Below are 23374 nucleotides of genomic sequence, written 5' to 3'. Positions count from 1 at the left end.
ATACCAAAAATTATACATGTTCATTTTTAAAAAGCATTTGTCTGAAACTGCATGAAATCAATAAAGACATAACCTTTATTGTGACCTGTGAGCTGTCTTTTGTTGTTAGCACATCTACAGGAAGAGACAGAGTGCTGCAGCCCTTCTGTGTTTATGAGGGGGTCGGGATAAAGTGTGGCCTGTGATATTGTGTCGTCTGCAAAATGTCACTCCACAGGGGGGTTTGTCTCATTTCGAACAGGTTTAAAGAAAACCCTGACAACACTGACACATAACAGGAAATTCACAAAGAATGTGAAAGGATAAAATATGAGGCCCATACAAGAATAATGTATTGCATCTATACTTTATGCTTCCCTGATTGTTTTAAATTGCTTTTGTTCCTCTTCCATACAAATGTGATGAAGCCCTCACCAACAATTTGAGATAAAACACTTTTGTTTGTGTTGAATCTGTGGCATTTAAGCAATAGATCACTTAGCGCTATTGAGCCAGATCTCTGCCGCATGAGCCCTGGACAAATAGTTAGTCTATTAGATGAGAGCGTTTTTGTCAGTCTCCCCTTCTCCCAGATATTTCCTCAGAGTGACGAGTCAAATTAGATGCCAGGAGGAAGAGTAATTTCTGTGTCACATCCCTTTAGCACGACCTCGCTGACAATCACCAAGAAGAGTGCGCTCTCACTAAAAATTAATCACATTTGCCTTTTTAATGGCATCCCTCAACCCTCTGCCAAGAATTCACAATCATCTTCCAGCTATTGTGTTGCTCCTGCAGCTTGGTATCTCTGGCGGTGACAAAGTGATTTCAAGGAGTGTATCAATACTTACATCACCCCTCTGGCCCTCACTCTTCAGTGTTGACACTGCAGCACTCGGAGCCAGGCCTAACTGGCAGAAGGCCATCCACTTTAGAGATAAATAGACAAGCAATATGCAGCGGAGGATTTAAGGCTCAAAACATTATGTTTTTAGATAATAAAATGTTTAAAGAACCCGTTTGGAATGCCAACATTTACCATGTTGGGGTTCCAGCAAGAAAAGATCAGGTTATTTAGGTGGCATCTGTCCATTTGAGAAAGCCATCGCTGTAGGTTGATGACATTTTCACTACGTTCCAACTACAACAAAAAAGTGAAACAAAATCACAAATGCGACACTAGATGCTCTGTTATTTTGCTGTAGTTTGAACATGATTAAAGTTCAAACTAGCGGTGGGCAATATGACGATATATACCGTGAGATGATGAGAAGATACTTTTTAATATTTTTGTGTGTATGAGGTTAGTGTGGGTAATACTGGAATTTTAGCATAATTTTTGCATTAATGCGATGAAGTTTCAGTATTTAATTCATTAGATATGACATTCCCATCTGGTTATTTTATCCATAAGCAGTTGATTTTCCAGAAAATGTACTATATATATATATATATATATATATATATATATATATATAAATGATATATAGGATTTATTTATATTGCACACTCTTAGTTCCAACTACAGCAAAGAGGCCAAAACTGATTGATTTTTGCAATGGCTTCATGCAAAACCAAATTTTAGAAACAGTTATTATACACAAAGTTTGAACATTACATGGGATTAGTAAGAGTTATCAGTAAAATACAGATCCACTACATTATTTCACTGAAATCGTTTTAAAAGAATTGGACTCAGGGGACAAACAACATGATTTATCTGATGAGAAGACCTTGAACTGTCTGAGTGAAGTCTCATTCTCTCAGTAACAACAGAAATGGTTGCTGCTGCCATCAAATATTCAGACAGACTTGTAATTCATTGTGAGTGAGAAGCCCTGTAAAAATGACTGGGAAACAAAACACTTGTGGTAAAACAGTGTTCTGAGGACATTCTGTCAGATTCCTCTCTTTTTTACAGATTTCATCACTGAGCTGCTGTGGCGTAAATGCTTTAAAACACTTTGACATAACATGCTGCGTCCAGAGACCCTCTGCTTCTGAATAATGAATCTACAGTATGTTCCGAACAGCTGTCTTCTTGCAAGAAGTTTTTTTTTTTTTTTTTTTTTTTAAAAAGACTTTTGGTTGCATCTCTCAAGTCCTTTTAAGAAACCAGCATAATTTGAGATAATTCATCTGGTTCTTGTTACAACAACAACTGACCAATCAGTGGTGCTTTAACTTACAATAAACCACTGTGATTGGCCAAGAAGCAGAGACAAAGTCACCAGCATCCTCCATTCTTGCTGCCCCCACTCTTCATATTTAATTCAGAGGTTGTGTATTTCTTTATGATTGCAACATCTGTTTGCTCCCAGTGCCAGCTCCCTCTGCCAGCCACCCTCTGTTCAATAATTCCTGTCTTGACCCCTAAGAGCCCCTGACATCACAGCACCGGCTGCTGCTCAAACTTCACCGGGACCAGACACAAAGGGACAGGTGCCTGCTACCAAATCACCTGGCTTATAAACCTGCGTCATCTAGATCAGTCGTTTTGTTGTTGTTGGGATAAGCCAAGGGAACTCTTTCCATCTTCATAAAAAATTGATAGGGATATGGATAGGATCGTACATATCATACAAGTATTAAGACGACATTGTATCATCATTTGTGAATCACTTCAAATAAAAACCCTCCAGCTCCAATTGAACTGATTTTTTCGTTCTTTTTTTTTTTTTTTAACGTCAGCATTTACCTGGTAGGAGGATTTCTTGATGTTTTTGATTATTAATATTTGTATCATTTGAAAAAAAAGAAAACAATGACACAATGAAACAACAACTATAACATCTATACCATGTGTAGAAGCACTGTGGCAGGTTTACTTACAGCAGATTTACAGCTTGTCAACACTTATAACTGATCAAAGCATTTTGTCTGGTTTTCTCAGCGTGATCCACGTTGTCAGAGGCACTAAAGGTGGCGGGGTCCATAAACAGATGCTACCCACTGACCTTAGAAAACATGGCGGAGGGGCCAGATGTTCGGATGACCTCACAACCTTGGGACCAGCTGATGTGGCAGTGATGGAGATGGGTACTGGCAGAAGAAACTGATCTGGTGGCATCAAAGGTTCCCATTTTTCCCGCTTTTTCTGTGTTGGTCTTAACCCCCCAAACTGGGCAATCCGGGAAGGCAGGGAAAGATGGAGGACAGATGAAGAGAAATATGTAAACACAGAAGAGAAAGAGACAGAGGGAGGGAGGGAGAGAGGGAGGACTGGTCAGTGGTGCTGACAGTTGTCACAGATGTTGAGTTCAGCACAAAACTCTGCCAGAAGCCATCATGTCAAGGCTAAGTTAGCTGAATGAACAAGAACAACTCCAGGCTCTGCCACTTTAAATCTCGCTCAGAATTCAACAGCTGTTTCTTGAACGAATGCAGATGCAAAATAATGATAATAATGCCTACTTACAGCTCCTGCTTAGAAGTAAACAATCCTTCTTGACCACACCCTATACACTTGGTGTCGTATTAGCTCTGCATTGCTGTAGCTCTTTTGGAGATATAAATTTAGAGGCAGTAAGGGTTTTTGGCATGCATTGTCAGAGGAAAAAAACTGTTTGGAAAAACAGTTGTGTTAGAGAGCTAACAATGCTTTTAATCTTCAAGTAATCAATTTTATCCTTTCCGTTTTCCAAGCCATAACACAACCAACATGTGACTTTATATAGTTGTCAGAAACAAGCAAAGCATCTTTGTAATATATATATATATATATATATATATATATATATATATATATATATATATATATATATCTCAAGAATGTTGCTTCAACATCATTTCTCCTCAAATCAACGCCTGCGCTTGTCTATTCTGGCATCAGAAATTCTTAACATTTTGACTGGGTGCATCTTGGCTCCAAGCATCTTCACTCAGCTCAGAGAATGTCTTTGTGCCAAGGCCACAGCCTGTGGCGGTTTTCCTAGTGACAGATGAGCATGTCAACATGTTTGTTTGTGTGTGTGTGTGTGTGTGTGTGTGTGTGTGTGTGTGTGTGTGAGAGAGTGTGTGTGGTGAAACAATAGGCCTTGTAAGCTGTGAACTGAGCTGTTATGGACAGAACTGCCAGGTTATCCAGTAACCAATACACCAACATATTTATCAGACATAGTAACATGCATACAACTCAGTAAATATTAACACTAAATAAAAGCAAATGCACATATGCATGTGGGCACACAGACATACAGAATTAGTGTAGTGACTTCTGAAATGTTGCTTTTTTTAAACTGACTTTGGTACACAGTACTTGGCCTCACACAGATGGACTGATAACGCTCACTTGTTGTAATTACTTGCTGAAAAACAGTTGCGACAATTTGTATATCCCAAGACACATTCATGAGCAAATATACAAGCTAGAATATCCTCATTTGTCCTAAGAAGAATCTCCCTAAACTTTACCAGCATAAACCAAAAAAACAATAAATGGTGAGCTGCACCAAAAGAGAACTGCGACATGTGGATCTAAATCTGTCCATCCTGTCTCCAGGCCTGTTGGCAAAGGGCAGCTCAGCTGTAGCAGGCAGATTGTGTGAACAGCGGACTACGAACATCTCTCCACAGGCCATACCAAGGTGTCTAATCCAGGAAACACTGTTAACATACACCCTGTGGGCTCCCACAGTGCACTGCAGCCTACATCCCAGTACACACAGTAAAAAATATTCCATCTTAACAAGCCAATTTGTATGTTGTTGAGTGGCAAAACCTTAAATTCTTGCAGAGGCCATCACTTGAGCATGAGGCATGTAGACATGTCAAATTTATACTAATGTGAATTTTTATCTTTATCCATGTATATTCCCCCCAAAATATTGTATTTTATGACAAACCTCAAGACTGGTTTGTTTTGTTCTTTAATACAACGTTGGTGAGATTTGGCTAGATTAATTAGTATGCCAATATTAGCAAATAATACCCAAAGTCAACTAATCTGCTCAATTCAAAGCAGTAATTTCTAATGATACGAGTTCACATCTTTTATCTTTCAGAGGATTTCTACATATGCAGTAGAGAAGTGTATACTTGTGATATTTTTGTGAAGATTTACAACAAAAAAAAAATCCACTGAGATAAATTTATAGATAATTCATTTACACATTTCGGCACTTTACCTGAAGAAATATTGCCAGATCGCCTAGGAGTGCGTCTGCTGTCCAGCACCTGTCATATCGGCTGAGTGTCACCCGCGTCACAGGGTGTCGCGAAATGACAGCTCCCAATGTCTGTAAAGATGAAGCCTCAGGAGGAAAAAAAACGGGACGGATCAAAATTTCATACTCCCAAGTATATCAAAGTGACTCCTGTCAGCATTGCATCAAAGCGGAGAAACAGGAACTGTTCATTTTTACAGCTAAGAGCTGGACTGTGGAGGGGGTTTTCTGGGGAAACAGGGTGGGAAGGTGAGCACCATAAATTACGATGGGTGACTTAGAGGAAAAATGATGACAATGAAAAGCACCTTGTCAACCATCGTCCATTTGGATTTATGACAGCAGAGTCAAAATAAGGCTGTGACAGAAGGTGAAGTTTAAGGGAGACTTGAGACAAGGATAAGAGTCTGAGTGATTTTCAGAGATCTAGTTTCTTTATGTCAAAAGCAACAACATTCATGTGAATCTCATGTGACACTGTGACTCTCCTGTTAGAAGTGTTGCCTGCATGGTGCAACACAGTGGTAACCTGTGATTTCATCTTGCATCTTTTGAGAAAATCTAATTCATCATTTGCATTTTGCTTTTCTTGTGGGATGTAGCCAACACTGGTAAAAATTGTAAATTTGACAAAAATCTCATGAGAATAGACACTGCTGCAAATGTGTGCACTGCAAATTAAACAAGGAAGAGGGAATTTTATGAGTAAAATAAGTGCATGAAAATTGAATGATGACCATTTTTGTGGTAAAGAAAACAAGTAAGCAAAAACATGATCAGAGGATAACACAAAATAACTTTGACAGTTACCATGGGGCAAGCCTTTTTACCTAAGCAGTCTGGATAAACAAGTGTGTGTCTTTGCTTGTTCAGGCCTATAGTGCTACAAGATACAGAGATACGACTTGTGCAGCGATGACAAATATTAGAGGCTTGAGGCTAAAAGAATCCAAGGCAACCAAAATCTATTTTTGTCCCAGGGCCAAACTCTGCACTGCGGGCCACTTCTGATTCCAGCACTAGCTGGTGTAACGCAACCAGCCATGCATTAGCATTGACCCTCCAGTTAGAGCAGACTCTTAGGATCCTGTCACCCGAACTTATCATACACTCTCACACACACGGCCAGACACACACATGCAAAAATGAAAAAAGCAGCTCATTTGCTGCAGCAAGAATGCAAAGACCTTTATCGGATACGTAGATCTCTTTCGATCTCAGTTTCCTATTATCTCTGAGGCAAACAAATAAATTAATGCTACTCACTCACACAGGGATCATAATTCAACATTGTTCAGTTCACTGAAACCTCTCCAGAATCTCCACTGGTCAAACACAAAGCAGCTGTTAACACCGGCAGCAGGGACGGTCCTCTACACTACATAAAAGACTGAATCTCCCCCCGTAAAAGCAGCCGGCCCATCTCTCTCACCACTTAGAGGGGGGCCCGAGCTAGCATACAAAGTTCAACAACTGTGAAGAAGGAACTATTAAAGAGGACACACAAAGCAGTGACCTTGACTGACAAGTGCTCTTCATTCTGGCCATAAACAGCAGTGGGGCCTGATAAGTGTTCATCGGTGCGGGGAGTAATGACCTATCCGTCAGCAGTGGTTGGGCTGTGTGAGGTAGTATAAATGGAACATACATAATGTACAGCAATAATACCAGCACGCTCACAGCCTAATGTATTATCATTATTCTTGGGGACCAGGGTTTTTTTCCCCCTCCCCTAACCCTGTGTAGTGTGCCTCAGCACGGCGGGTAAATGCCTTCCGGCCACGATAATTTCATTCTAATCTTTGTTCCATATTATAATTTTCATGGTCAGAAATACACCAGGAAGCAACGCCACATTTCTATCAAGGGCTAAACAGAACACAGGCCATAACTGGAGGTTTTATGTGACTGTATAACCCCCATTCTTAGTGGACCAGTCAATTTACGATAAGAATGGAGAAAGCTGTAAAATGATGTGATAGCCCATCTTAAACATCATTATTACAGGCCGAACCAGCCTCTGATAGGGCGGCTGTATCCATACTAGACACTCAGAACATGTTTAAAGAGGATATCAGAAAATTCAATATTCATAACATTAAAATACAATATCAAATTATACTACAAAGTTTGTGAAAAAAAAGATACCTAGCACCTAGCATGTAAAAACCTTCAACCTAAAACAAATTATTCAAATTAAGGGAAATGACTGAACACAACTTACATAGTATGTTGTAATGTATACTGCATGAATCACTAGCTACTAGCTCATTGTGCTTGAATGTCATTATTTACAGATGGGGGCGTGGGGAGTTAAAACACAGGTGGACAGTCCCCATGTGACAGTACTTAACTCATTTCTGACTGAGATAAATAGCCAGCAGTTTGTTCAGCATGTCTGTCTTCACTTCAAGCTGGACTAGACATCAACAGTATCTGCCTTACACAGTCTGAACCTGGCAGTTAAGATCTCTTTTTCCTCCTGGATACCAATACCTTAAAGGAATAGCGCAACGGTTTGGGAAATGAGCTTATTTGCTTTCTTGATGAGACTTAGATGAGAAGATCGATACCACGCTTGTGTCTGGCTGCAGGCTCATATTAACCATACAGTTAACTAAGGCTAGTTATTTCCCCGTTTCTAGAAAGCCCCCAAGAACAGCAATGGTCTGTTGGTGTTGTGGCCACATTCTTCATTCCAGGATCACGTGACAAAGACTTCTTCCCCATACAAAATCTTTACGAAGAGCATCACCTTGAAATGACTCTTTGTATAATCAAAATTTGATCCATTCAGTCCAGTAAAATTTTGAATGTCTAGAAGGGCCGTATCATTTAATTATTTTATACCATTCATGTGTGCTGCAAGACAACAGGGAGTCAGCATGCCCAACATAACACAAAGAAACTGTATCTAAGGAGTATCTGTAATGTTTTGACGATACCTGATCCGATTAATAGAGTTAGTATCGGAGTTGATACCGATCCAGTAGATCAGAACATCCTTAATATTTAGCCCAAGTTAAAAAGCATAAACCTGTCAGTCAGAAGTCAAATAAAAGTCCCATATAGTCAGTCATAGTTCTTATAGGACCGTAGATTTGTGAACCTATTTCATAAAATTTTTTTTTGTTTCTTTTGTGGGTGAATGTTAAGAAGTAAGACGCCATTATCGGAAACTTCCCCCACATCTCACTGACATCCACAATACTAAAAAGGTTTATCGCCAAAAAAAATCTCACATCTCAAAATACTACCTAGTAAAAGCTAATTCAGTCTGGAGCCTTTACTGGTTGTGCTGAGAGTTGTCATGCAACACCATTAATTAGCAGGCATTTCTGAGGCCTCCCACACGCATACTGCATCAAACTCACAGCCAGTGTCCTTATCCAAAACTCCTCTCTGCTCTACAGAAACAAGGATACAACTCAACATTCCTATAAACATATACTGCGTATTGTAAGAAGGTATTCTGGGAAACTGAAATGAACTCCATTAAGAATACAGGAAAAGTTGTGTTGCATTTCTTTAAAAATAAATAAACAAAAGTTGATGTGCTAGTCAGACACTAAAATAAAAAAAAATCTCTGCTCACTGTTATAACAGTGGAGTAGCTAATGTTCAGTAATGAGATTATGTTCAGAATAAATGAATATTTTAGGGAATTTAGTTCTAATGCAAATGTTGCATGTATGCCTGTTTTGTCTCTCCCAGGTATCCCTACAGAGCAGAACAAAAATGAAGGATGCCTTCGAAGCTTGGAGACAATAATCTCCCCTGTGGAGGTCAAATCTAACATGGCAGGTTAGTGTCTGTGGAGATTGACAGCCTGAAGAAATACTGCTGCCAGGCACCCACAACACACAGTGACAGTAAACACCTCCCAGGGAAAAGGCTGGTTACCAAGCCTTATAGAGCAACTGTCAGAGGGCGCCAGTCGTCAGAGCTGCCGCTGGCTTCGCACTGACAGACACTGTCAACCTATCGCTATCGTATCGAAACCATCTCAATAATGGGAACATCAAACTCACCCAGGAAGTATACATATCCAACCTGTACATATCAGAAACATTTGTATGCAATCCTTAGTCTTTCTGCGACACCTTCATATACGATCAGCGACAAAAATCCAACACTTAGATTTCCAAAGATCTTGGAAAAGATTGTTTATATAGAATCATGACAACATGACTTTGTGACCATTTACTGTAGTTTTGTGTAAATTCTATGTGGAGGGTTACTGTAGAGAGTCTTTGTAGAAAACCATTAAAGAGTCAAGCAGAACAAAATTAATTGTTTAAAGGAAATGTTTTATTGTAGAGCTCAAACAGTTAGTAGATTAACTGATTAGTCAATCAACAGATTATTAATCTATCGTGATATGTAACTTCAAGCAAAAAAATCCTGGTTTCAGCTTCTCAAACGTGAATATTTCCTGGTTTTCTTCATACACGATAGTCAAAAACCCAGATATTCTGTTTACTGTTGGTCAGAAAAACAATACATTTTAAAGATGTCACTGTGTTCTCTGGCAAGTTGTAATGGGCTTTTTTTTGTTGCAATTTACTTACAGTCTATACAGCAAATATCTTGATTAGGAAATCAATACATAAAATAATGAAAATAATTGTTAGTTGCAGCCATGATGGGAAGGATTGTTTGTATAGAATCATGGCAATATACTGCAACTTATTTGTTACCATTTCATGTTTATACTGTAGTTTTGTGTAAATTCAATGTGATGGGTTATTGATGTATAACAGAGTATCATCAAAAGCAGAACAAGAAGGACTTGTTTAAAGAAAACTCTTTAATGTAGCATTACATTAAGAAATGGATGAATACATAAAGCTTATACTTTAATGTTGTTTACATTGGTTACACAGAAATTGTAATGCAGTACAGCAGACCGCTAATTGCATAAAATATGTTATCTTACAGGCTTGTGCTGTCTGCCTTTCATAAACAAAGGCTGACAGATCATGCCCTCAACCAGTGACCCTGCTGTGAGCATATGCACTAATGCAAGGTCACACTGGAGACTGGCCACATGAGGAGAAAACAGCCATCCAATTTGCCTTGTGAGCCCAACAGATGCAAACTACTGATGTAGTCATCATGCCCTACTATAAAATGTCTGTGTTAAACGGGCCCTTTTTTCATTAGCAGCTCTAATAAATGGCCCTTCTATAAAATAGAGGATTCCCTTTTATGCCTGCAAGAGGAGAAAATGATAAAGGACTATCACTGCCAAAAAACCTGTTGTATGCTCAATGTCAAGGAGGCTTTGTTGGCTCCCGCAGAGCTCAGCTGTGTGCAAAAGCATAGCAGCCCCTGAATATCATAATGGCAGGTGGCCATCTTTAAATCAGAGATCTACATACAATACTAGCCATACACCCCAATGACTGATAACAGAACATTACATCTGCCTCAAAACATACCATGCTCCCTTGTGGTCCACATACTAGCAAAATCTAGATAAATAGTAAAGAATAAGTAGCCATGGCATATAATTTGAAGCAAGGAAGTCATAGCTAGGACTCTGATTGGTCTGATTATGAGGGTGGGTGGAGGGTGAATGTTGATGGGAGAGTGCTACGAGGGGGTGATGGAGGTTATGGGTAGAAGAGGCAGAAAAGACAGACAGACGGCAGACAGACGAACAGACCTATAGCCTGACGCTGTTCCCCCTCATCCTTTGCTTGCCCTTTGTCATGCACCCTCCTCACCTCCAGAGCTGTCACTGGCTTGTCAGAACCAATCACAGGATGCCATGCTGTCTGCCAGCCATGTACCAGTTTGGACAGGATGACATCAAATTTCTGGTGCTACGTGTCAAGGACCATATGAAAACAGATGTCCTCATTACTGGGTCGCCCATGCTTTAGAAATACTACATACTCACCTTTTCACAGATCAGAGGGTTAAGAAACATCACAAGGTTGAATTTAGCAGTTTAATTTTACTTTTGGTGCAGATTAGCAGTGAAATGTCTGAAAATGTCTAAAAATAATAATAGTGACTTAGGGAAAAAAAATTATGTACTGTTTATCATAAAAACAAATCTTTGAACAAATAATATCATATAAGTGCAGAAATGTACACTATTCCAAAAACCTAAGAAAAACATCAAACTCAAACCCAGTCAAAGCCCGATCACAGTGTGATAAAACAGTGACATGTCCAAGCCTGGTGTTATGCATATATGAGCCCCTCTGAGATCCAGCCTGACAAAAGTAACTTTATTGAATGGGACAGATCGCTGCTTGTCTGACTGACTTAATCTGTTTGATTGAGCAACGGGACGCCTTCGGCTTCACAAGTCCTTCAAAGGCCGCAGATTCTGCAAGTGTGAAAAAAGAGGGAGGAAAAATGGAAAAAAGAAAAATCCCCCCACACCCCTTCAATTGCAATAGACACACACACACACACACACACACACACACACACACACACACCCCATAGCAGCTTTTGGAGGGTTTATTTATTAGCTTTTAACATCTTATTCATTGCCCTACCACCCAAGCCCTTTCAGATCATCAGCCTCTAACAAAGACCGCAAGCCTGGAAAATCTGTCAACTGTCAGTGTCATTGATTAGGAGCAGAACTCTGAGCAGATGATGAGGCTTCATTGAAGCCAACCGTTGAAGAGTAATAAAGGGCAGAGCTTGAAGAGTTTGTCACTGGCAATAACACTGCTGCTGCAATTTTCCTCTAGACTCAAAAGCATGCCACATTACAGAGCCATACATTAATTTGCTCATGCTTCACAATCTTATTATGGGGATCTAACTTTCCACTCCACCCCCTTTTTTCACCATGCCACCCTAACACAAAGCAGACCTCAGCTATCATTGTGCTAGATCTGAATTTTATTTAGAGCTCCATATGTTTCTCCAGCCTACTCTCAAAGCCTGGTGTTGATGCTTTGCCTCTCTTGGCCCGTTAACCATTAAAAGAGGGGCCATTCTGTCACCACACTGCCTATTGTGGGCCTTCGAGGTTAAGAGACAGAAGTGTGAGATCATGAATGAGTGCTTGGCAGTCTATTGGAGCTTTCCATCCACACAACTGAACTGAGAATCTGCACCTGATGCAATTCAAGCATCTATTTTGAAAGAGAAAAGGGGCTCCTTTGTTTGGTGGAGTGGCCCCATTAAATAAGAGGGGTATATGTTCATTTTCAAGCATTTGGCACACTGATTTTTCAACATCTCTGCAAAGGACAGAGACCCATCATTGTGATGCCATGGTTCTCTCCTACTGTCTTACAGAAAATGCAGCTAAATACCTAACCAGACCTCCTGGCCGCTATGAGCACCCAGACATACAGTTAGTTACAAACATGAGACCACAGAGGAGCTGAATGAAATCCCAGAGGTGCTCTACACCTCACAGCAAGGAGCAGGCTACAGAATTACCCCTCTACTGTCTCTGGGGGCCTCCCCTGGACACACATATCCCCTACACTTTCTCCTCTCAAAGTAGCCAAAGCTGTGTCTCCCAGTCTCCAGGTCCCCCTTAGTGACAATTTGTCCACATCAGAGAGCCTTCATCCCTAACGAGATCTGACTTGTGACACACAGATGAGGAGGGGCCGGGCACGGGCAGTGCTAGCGCTGGGTTCCTGCCTGCCCCGGGGCTACAGAAAAACGCCATGCTCAGACTGCCGTGTGAGAGAACACAACTGCTTTCTGCTAAGCTCTGCTCTACCACCATAAGCTCTACCAGCCCACATCGCTGGGCCATTACAAGAGAACAGGATGCAGAGCAAAGAGCAATAAAAAGGAATGTTGTTGTTGTGTTTTATATATATATATATATATATATATATATATATATATATATATATATATATATATATATATATATATACACACACACACACAACCAATGTCACATACAGCTTAACCGTGCAGGAATTTCAATGGTTAGGAATTTTCTTAAAATCATATCAGCATACTGTTTGCCAAAAGTGTTACATTTAAAGCCCATAAAAACAAAAAGGTACTAAATTGTTTGCCATACACCCAGAAACTTCCTTACTATCTTACCATCTGCTGTTACTGATCTTAAGTTCTACAAATAGTAATAAACTGAAAAGGATAATGCATGCCACTTCATTAAACCATTCACAGCAAGAAAAGACACTTTCCTAGCACACAGACACAATAAGTCTGTGACTAAACAGCAAATCATGTGAAATAAGCTTTGCATTGTGACACAAAGAACAGACCCTTTCAGCTCGTCTTCCATTCAGATGTAAAACCACAAATAAGAAGAGCTGGCCAAAATATTCTTTGGAGCTTTCAGACGACTTCTGTCAGTAACTCCAATGGCCAGAAGTTTCACAAGTCTGGTGAATTAAAATTTTCGAAAAAATTACCAAACAATACGTTCTATTTCCACATAAAACCCTTATGATAAATGGTATTATATTGCTGACATATGCTGGCCTAGTGTCAGGTGATATAAGACACACACACTGCACATCCTCTACCCCCCGTTGACCCTGTATCCTAAAAATCACAGCTTCTCTGTTCCGGTCAAGTGCATCACCCAGGCAAATGTATGCAATTAGGTCATGTTGGCCCAGTGTGACCAACACAGGGGACAACAGTCATTGTCAATATCTTAATAAAAAGTAAAATCCTGTCAAGGCACAGGGGGTAAAACTGTCTGAGGGAATCACCTTAATAAATAAGACAACAGATAAATAAAGCAGAGAGCGCAGGAGAATACTGTGCATGATAAGAATTAAATTATCCTCCAATATGCTGTGCTTACCCAGTGCTGGCCTTTAATTTGGAAATATAAATGGCATACTGTGGGCAGGAAATTATGTTTTAAATGGGTAATAATCTGGGAGGCCCCCTTTGAACACAGGCCCATACAACAACCGCCCCCTTTTAAAACACTACTTCGCCACTACTTTCTCCATTTATTTATTTTTTTAATCATAGAAATGCAAATCTGACTCACAGTACCACAATTTCTCCAGACTATATGTCATTTCCATGAAACCTAAATAAATCTACATTTTTCTACACCTTTGTTTCCTTTCTCTGCTCACTTTTTTTCCCCTTCTTCCTTCATGCTTCCACTCTCCTCAGCCCTGCTGGCTGCTCTCACCTTTCTCTCCTGGCCCTCTGGCCGTCATCCTTGGCTCTGGCTCCCGACAACCTCACCCACTGAGCTACAGATTGGCCAGCACACAATGCCCCAGATCCTCATTCACCAACACAATGCACTCACCATACACCTTCCCTTCTCTTTAACTCTCTCACCACATCCCTTCTGTCCATTCCCTCATTTTCTTTCCCTCTCATTCATTCTCTTCGTTCATTTAATTTCCTCTAGCTCTCTCCAAGTCTATCTCTCGCTTCTCTGACTCAGACTTTCTGGCAACTTGGTGGTGACTGGTGGGCCGACAACAGAAACCATCTCCCGCCTTATTTCGGTGCAGGGCAGCATGAGTGGGACGAGCCAGAGCTCACAAAGCCACTGCCGAGCGAAACAAAGGTTGTGTGCTCCATCATTCAAACCGGGGCCACTCCGACAGCTGCCTCCGCCACGCTCACACTGACAAACGGCCAGAAAAACAGATGGTTTGTGCATTCATGACCAGTTTAGTGGAAGCCCAGGAGTCACCCCCATTCAAGGGGAGGGTTTTTGTCAGCTATTCCATAATAAAGCTTTTCAGTCTGGTAGAAAATTAGAAATGCATTTTAAAATTGTCACTTAATTATTGAGGTCATCCCAGCCCCATGGAGGAGAGAGGAAAGAGCTGAGGCTCTGGCTTTGTGACACATGACTGATCTGAAAAGATGGGCTGCCTCATTTCACTTTTTAAATCCTGCCAACACATTAACATACATTTGTCAGTTTGCTTCTGAAAAGCAGATGCATTGAATTTTGGAAGCCAACTATCCTCCAAGGAGATGAAGTTCATCATCTCAACATCTGATCAATATTGGCATTGCAATTGTATACCTCACTGAAAATCAATCAATCAAAAAAAAAAAAAATATAGTGTATCAATATTATTCACTAACTAGAAGGGCACTCTGAGAGCGCAGACCTCCACCACGGCCAATATTCCAGTCGTCTATGATATGCAAATCTGCGAGCGCAACTACGATATATGTCTGGATATATTTCCAAAATTATTAGAATTACAGTATGTCAAAATATGGTAGTGCCTAGCTGAAGCCTCATCATCTGAGCTGTGCATTTATTATGTACTTCGCAAATGTTGTAAAACCTAGAATTCCGGAGTAATCCAGAAAATTACATCGCTGATTGCTTATTTCTTACATACCTGCTTCATTTGTTTCTATAGTGATGTTTGAGGTGGCTGTTAGGTTTTGTTGTACGTTTAGTCACAGCACACCCTTCACTTTAATTACGACGGGATTGCGCATGTGCAACAAATTCAAATTCAGTTCATTTTGCCATAGAGACCAGTGTTACAATTGACCTATTTTGCTATGTTAACGAAAAATAATTTTCATATCCGATTGTGATTCGGATCCGGTCCAAAATGTAACGGGTTCTTCCTTGGCCCATGCAACACCCTTCCACCTTGGCCCCTGTTCTGTTGTTGGGACTCTCACATCATGTCAATCAAAGTGCCACACACATTCAGGCACATCTGCACCATAATCGATAGCAGATGAGTGTGTCCAGCCCTCCGAATCTTTTATAATCTCTGCTCTCTCAGACCCATATTGTTAGAACATGGCCTAGGGAAAAAAAAGGAACTTGGCTCTTCCACCCAGGGTGTCCCTGTCCTGGGAACGTAAAGCTCCTTTTCACAGTCCTGAAGCCCTTTGTTTAAAAAGTTATAAAAACTATGGACTGACAACGGCTGTTGATGTTGCATTTCAGGCCCCACAGGAGAAGGTCAATAAAATTCAGACAGGATAAATCAAGAGATAGGTGTTTGTCATTTGGTATTTTCACCGCTTTATTCTTTGTTAATGTATAAATAAGCAAGAAGTAATTAAATAAGGCATATACAGGTATATGAGACTAAGTCAACCACAATAATGGTGTATGTCATATCATTAAAAAGAGCTTAGCGGTTGCTTTGAAGCAGTGAGGCGTGAAGCATACTGGGCTTCTGAGCATCATCATCAAGCTCTTGGCAACACAGCCCAAAAAGTCATTTCCAATTGTAAGAGAAAGCATTCACCTTGTTGCACTATATCATACACAATACTGTTCACACAAATTAGCTGGAGTGCCAGCCAAAGTGACACTGACTAAACTTAGTTTGTTTGTTCCCCCATAATAAATTAGTTGCACATCTCCCAGTGCCCAGAGACAGGGCCTAACAATGCAGGGAGAACGGCTGAGCAGATATGAATTAAAGATAACGCCAAGCAACCGCACGTCTGTCTCTGCTTGGAAACCATCTGGACGTTCAATATTACATCCTTGTCTACACTTTTCACACTGATCAGGATCAAAGTTTTTTGACAGGTCTTCATGATGCATCACACCCAGATGTGGTTGCTGGCTGAACGCATTTGTTGAGGTCTCACTCTCATTCTAAGCAGTCATGCAATGGCTTTAAAAGTTGTCTCTTAGAGAAGTCACAGCTGGAGCAGAGATAAAAGGCACTTACTTCCTACCTTAAATGTGACAGAGACATCATGTCAAGCTCTGATTTAAATTAGAGGTCAAGTTTTCTTCCACATTGAAAAATACCTAAACCAAGATATGTATAACTTTGCAGCAACATTTTAAAGAAACTGAAGAAATGGTCATTAATGTATTTCAATATATTTGTGATTTGGAACAACTAAAATGCTACTCTATATATGAGTCATATTGAAATATTAACATCAATGATAATAAAAATGAGTATTTCTGATTTTGGCCTGTAGTTTTTTTGTCACAGACAATTCATATAAAGACCGCAAGCATATCTTAACTATTATGTGATCTAACATGTTGTGATCCTATTAATAATCATGTAGGCTCAGCATCATTACACTGGACTGGTAAAGTCAAATTAACATAATCACTGTCATCATTAACATAATTTCTGCACTAGTTTGTCTGTGTTACTTACTGTAATGTATAGCACAACAGAGACACCCAACAGCATGTTACACACTGCAGATAATAGCAGACCACACATTCTTATTGACCTGTGAGAGACCCACACGGCTCACAGAATATAAACAAGGATACACAAGACACCTTCACACACACATAGTATGAAGCTGATTGTACCCTGACAGCTTCTGCTTTGTTTCCACTTAAGCACTGCCCTCCTCTGACTGTCCAAGGAAGTGCATACAACCAATATGGCAACACAACTACTCCAAGTTATTACATCTCTCCAAAGAAAAGATTACTTCAAGATTGGTTTTATTACTTGTGGACAGTACACAGTCGGTGGATGAGAGACCCCTCCCCATCCCACTCCAGCCCCCTATCCAGTGCCATTTGTTGTTGGACTGCACCCCTTTGGCAGCTGATAGGAATCACTTCCTCAGAACATGATGTGGGAGGCGTTCAAAGATAGACGCTGACAGAAATCTGCTGCCTTTGCCAAAAGTGCTGGCATTTCTACGACACAAGCAGTGACTCTGAGACGGATGTGATTTGATCAAATAAATGTGACAAATGTGTGAATTTGGACAAAAAATAGCAATCGGATTAAATAAATACAAGCTAGAGGTGGGTATAAACAACTTGGAAAATAAGGCACAGTATGTTGCTATGTTACAACCAAAATTATATTTCAACAGTAAAAATATATCTTTGTTGCCAGCATAGCATTTCGGTTTGATTTTTATTGGTGTTGTTATAATTCTAAGCTCAACCAGCTGGTAACTAGATGATACTCAAAAATGTTTTCTAGCCAAAAAAAGATCCATTTTCCATCTTTATCAAAGACTGTACAAACTGCTCCTGTGAGATTCAAACCACAAACAGCATCTAAGCAGAAAGTAATTAAACCCCCAGTAGACACTAATCAACATTCATGAATGGCATCAGCTCCTAGTATGATATACAGTACAGGCCCTGTCAAGGTGATTTCTCACTGCTCCCCAGCTCCTCTAACAGCTCTCACCATGGCCAACACACACACACAGTGTGCTGGTCCCTCCCAAATTAATACCCACAAGTGAAACCGTGACCTGCAGAAGGCAGCCCCGACCTGCCGTCCCAGAGCTCCTCAGTGGATCCACCCCCCGAGCGCGTGGCTCTGTCTGCCCCCCCACCCACCCAAAGACTGAACAAGGACAAGAGCTTGCATGGGATAATGAATAAGATAATCACTGGCACAATATGTTAAAGTGTCAGTTTGTGTGTGAAAACATGAGTTTTTTGTTTGCTTTACTATAAAAAAAAATACATTGTATAAATTATAATATGATAGAAGTAAAAAATAATCACCAGCTGTGAATATGAACTGAATGTCAAGTCACTGTTTGAACAAAGCAACACAAAATAATTTCACAGTTACAGTATTTATCCTACATTTTGTATAGTTAAAAAGGTGCGATTGATAACATTGATTACATCCAGCCACTAGATGACGCGCTCCCCCTCCCCCCTTCCATTTCATTCCGGTGGTTGCCAGTTTGTCGCACAACCTGCATATTTCATGGTCGAGTGGAGTGAGGCTCAGACTCAGTCATATTAAGTGATAAATCTTTTGTGATAGAGTAATGAATTCATTTTGCAACATATAGCTGTACATTAGCTATAGATTTAGGTTACTTTGACATGACACATTGGAAATATATTGGGATCCCACGTCCACTCTGTTCTTAAAGAAGAGCGACCGTCTTTTCATAAGCAGACCAGTCCGCCACTGGCCCGGACGAACCAGTGACTGGTCAATCAACTTGCCCTGCATAAACTTGTACTGGCCCTGGGCCATCGGTTATGTCGGACCCTGGCCCACTTCTAAATCACCTCTGATACGCATCTTCGTAATAACGTTATATTGTTTGAGGGAACTATAACGTAACTGGACGCAACTGTCACTAATGCTAACGTAGCTCCTCAGGGATTGAAGCTGTTATTTTTCTAATTTTGACAATCTAACCGGTGACAACACATTAGTTGATATTTTAAGGACTATGACTGTCATTACTGTTGTATATTCTTTAAATATGCAGAACTGTAATTTTATGACTTATTGTGATTTGGCCGATTAAGCTAAGACGTCAGTGTCCGTTTTCTCCACAGAAACAAAACATTAATTTTGGATCTGCCAACATATTTTAAATAATTAATTCACAATCTTTTTTTTTTTTTTTTTTTAAAGAAAAAAGCCATACTTTTATTCCACACCTTACTAAAAGCTCTGTGGATGTTTTCTTTTTTCTTTTTTTAAATATTCGTCTACAAAAATATAATAATTGATTATTATGAAATATAGCCTTTAAATCCTCCTTGTTTTCCACTGCACACTTTGGCTGAACACAAGAAGCTGTTGTGGTAGCCGTTAAGGATTGGACAGCAGCTGGACCATAGAGCAAAGCAGGAAGTGAAGAGACTCGAGGCCAGAGAGACAATAATAGACCTTGTCTGTACAGTCACCAAATGGCTACTGCTTGGTTAGCTGTAAGCTCCATTTTGGGACCTTTGGTTCCCATATTTAATTAAAAATCCATTATCACCTCTCAGCATAGTGAGCAGCACTTCAGCCCATACTATCCAGATCTGCATTCTTAATTGGTCTTAAATGGCTAAATTGCTCTTCATGTAATTAGTCTTCCAGTTCTCTAAAAGGAGAAGTTAAGAAATAACTGCAAGTAGTGTAGTGTAGAGCCGCCCCCTCCCCATTTGCAAAGTGTACACTAAATAGATACAATAAAATGATTCTCAAACCGAGTGTATACATGCACAAACACACGCACTTCACCAGACCTTGCGGTAGACCTTGCAGGAAAACTGTTGTTTAGGTGGTGCATTAATATTCAAAAGGTGATGCTGCCAAAGTACCTTGAGCAGATGCACACTGGCACACACTGATGGCCTAAGTGAGGCGCTGCAGAGAAAACAGCACAAGAGAGAGAGAAGAGTTTACACAAAAAGCAAATAGAAGGAGAAGATAAAATTAAAGGAATTAGGTAAGAATGAAAATGAGAGCTACAGGTAAAGAATGAATAAAAGAGAAAAAAGGAGTGAAAAATGAGCTCTCCTTCACATCCCAGTGCCGCTCTCCTTCATTGTTACCTCGACGAGTGCGGCCAGGCCCCAGCTCCCCTGGCAGAAACTAAGTGGCTTGCTGGCATATGGTGTAACCTCCATTTGAGTGCTAAAAGCTGGATATTGTTTTTGTGGAGCAGATGTTGGCAGGCATGGCAAAAGGCACAGCTGACTGGGCTGCACAGCTGGGAATGGTGTCTGTGACCCACATACAGGGGGAGCAGTAGTCAACCGAGAGCCACAACCTTAATGGAGAATGGAGAGAAACGATATGAAGTTTGTCCCGCTATTGTCTTTACACGCATAAAGTCGAAAATGAGGTCTGTTTAGCTTGTTATTGCTTTTTCTACTGTTATGACTATTCACTGATAGCAGGAAATTTTCCAAGTGGCTCTATGACCTTTGCACTTTTTGCTAGTAGTAATTGTTATAATACTGATCCAGTGAGGAAGGAATCTGATTTTAATCCAACGCTTCGCTCATAATATGTCAGAATGAAGATGCGGTCAGGACACACAACCCCAAAATATTAAGTACAGTCAAACTCACAGATTGATGAGGCTTTATTTCTATGACCGTTTTAATTTGGGGAGTTTTATTCAGGCTAATCACAGTAGGATGGAAAACAACGTCAGCTCTCTGTGTGCCTCTGAAAAACACAGAACCATCATATTTTAAATTGGAATTAAATGAGCTTTCATGCCTAGATTTGAGCTAATGAAAACGAAACAAGGACACTTAAGAGTCCTGACCGATTTCCCAAACCCAGAAGTGTCCCGATGCCAAAAGTGGACAAATGAAGATTATGCTGAGATTATAATAAGGATGCCAAAGCCATTATCCAGTCTACTTTGACAAATGTTGTGCCTTTCTGTGAGCAGATGGGACCTAGAGTTTGGGTGGGGAAACAGGCAGAGTATCCTTCACCCAGTTGGCTAGAAAAGACCAGGATAAACGGCAAGCAGGGACACTGTCAAGACTCCCCAATATTGCATGTAATTATTGTATGAATGCTTATCTCCGTCAAATACATTCATTTTACTGTGCTTAATAAAAACTGACCTGTAAAGACAACAAATAATACTATAAAATTATTCAGTTATTTATATATAATCCAGATTTTCCACTGTTTCAAGTCTGTTCACAGTTGTTGTAATAATTTGTAGGTGTACATTAAAAGACAGTTTATAATGTTAGCAGGACCTCAGCAGGACCTCTGCTCATCTGTCAATCAGCACCAGCCGACGGCCTCAGATTGGGCAGAACACTTTGGCTTCAGCTACTTAATTATGAGAGTGTTAAATGCCGTATGTTGAGGGCTGGGGCAAAACAAACTGACCAGAGGCTGCAATAAAGGCTGTTTCCCCTTGGGAAAAGGATTAGAATGGCCTGTCACTCAGTGGGGTCATGCAGAGCAGAGGCACTACTTAAAAAGTCATTTAGAGAATTAAGATGCCCCCAGTTGAGCCTGCGATCAGGGGAAAAAAAAAAACACAAACAAAAACCAAATGCTAAATAAAAACACCAAATAAATACTCAGCACAGCCTTGAGGTGACCACTGTTAACCACTACTTTGTTTTGAAGTTCTGAATCTGCAAGGCTATGGCATGTTAAGTGCTGATCTCTCATGGAGGTCTCATTAATTAACAAGTGGTTTTCTTGACTGCACACTGATTAAATCCACCCCTCAGAGGGAAAAGGTAAAATGTGGGCAGCACCTTCATGTTCACTTCACTAGTGGGAATCAACCTTCCTGTGGCAAGGTTTAGCCAAATGTACCAAGGGGCTGCTGCTGACATTAGAAAAACACTAATTTGCCCACAAAGACAAATGCATATCTCAATTTTTACGATGCAGATGTCCTATTTGAAGTTCGCCCCTGAACAGAGTGGAACTGAAAAATCCCCTGCAGCAATGTGTGATGACAGAGACAAGATTTTAACAAGTTTCTCACAAACTGATCCAGGGAATCTGCTGTAATTACCACACAATAACCTTTGATTACTGCTGTATTAAGTTAGTACTGCATATATTATTGTTTCACCAGGAGCTGTCGAAATGCTTGAAACTATACTCAAGTACCCATCCCCCCCCAGTTATTGCATTGTTATAATGTCACCCGTTTCCTCTACCAACACTACACCCTTCCAAGGTCTACCTTTCAGAGTGAAACAATCCATAAATTAAATGAATCAGATGAGGGAGGGTCTGAGGTTCTACAGGTCTACAGCTTTGGGGGTAGCATGACTCAAGCGGCAACACTCAAGTGGTATACCCCTGTATCTGGCCACGAAGCCGCATAATCTGAACAGGTTATAGAGATTATATCCAGGTTACTGAGCACTGCTGCTGTTGCTCTTCACAGAGGCTTGCAGGACAGACTGATACCCATAGGTTTCTGAAGAGCGATTGTGAAGCTCAGTGTGGTGGCCTCAGCCGTTGCCATCTTGGCAGTGCCAGACTCTAGCTAATCCAAAAATGGGCAAAGAGGTGGAGCGTGGGTGGAGCTAGTGGCTAGCCACCTGTGACGGCACCCACCTGTCACACAAAGCAGCCATACCCTTAATTATGCATAACTTTGAGCCTTAATATAGTTTAAATGGGTGAGGTATAAAAAAAATTAATAAAAAATAGTTCACTCCTCTCACAGTTGTCATGAATGAATGGGGAACCAGCTATAGAGACCCAAAACGTTTTCGTACCAGGCTGTAAACATGTTTATTTCTGCTGTAAAGTTGGACATTTTAAAATGGGGGTTTATGGGGATTGACTCGCTAGAGCCAGCCTTAAGTGGCCATTCGAGGAACTGCAGTTTTTGGCACTTCCGCGTTGGCTTCATTTTTCAGCCCCAGAGGATGCCACTTGGCTTTAAGCCATATACTTTTAGGTATTTAGGTGCATTTCAATGTCTTTGTAGTGTCATGTTTATGAATTTATTTTATAATTTCCTTTCAAGTTTAGATGATGTGTAGATGTGCAGATGTTTAATTTAAATTAAGTAGAATTTGTGAGTAACTGGACAAGCATTATCATATTTTA

The 23374-nt window shown here is 40.4% G+C and overlaps 1 protein-coding gene across 8 annotated transcripts in view; it reads right to left on the bottom strand.

Moving 5' to 3' along the window:
- LOC122866258 overlaps positions 1 to 23374 on the bottom strand; it is a 111695-nt gene that overhangs the window by 76936 nt on the left and 11385 nt on the right. For 3 of the 8 annotated variants that reach the window (XR_006375658.1, XR_006375659.1, XM_044175658.1), the window contains one exon: positions 2937 to 3100. The exons of 2 other annotated variants lie outside the window; for them this stretch is intronic. Coding sequence is in view for 2 of the 6 variants with exons in the window: in XM_044175658.1 (XP_044031593.1) it covers positions 2937 to 3100 (164 nt within the window). In the remaining 4 variants the exon portion in view is untranslated. Of the gene's footprint in view, positions 1 to 830; positions 909 to 1018; positions 1121 to 2936; positions 3101 to 9554; positions 11491 to 19475; positions 20174 to 20361; positions 20580 to 23374 lie in introns of those variants that run through there. 3 more of the 8 variants (XM_044175659.1, XR_006375662.1, XR_006375660.1) reach the window with 3 other exon arrangements.

This window comes from Siniperca chuatsi, linkage group LG19, assembly GCF_020085105.1.
Source record: "Siniperca chuatsi isolate FFG_IHB_CAS linkage group LG19, ASM2008510v1, whole genome shotgun sequence".
NCBI classification, from domain to species: Eukaryota; Metazoa; Chordata; class Actinopteri; order Centrarchiformes; family Sinipercidae; genus Siniperca; species Siniperca chuatsi.
The sequence above is the reverse complement of the archived record's forward strand: the minus strand, read 5'-3'. Positions and strand labels throughout refer to the sequence as shown.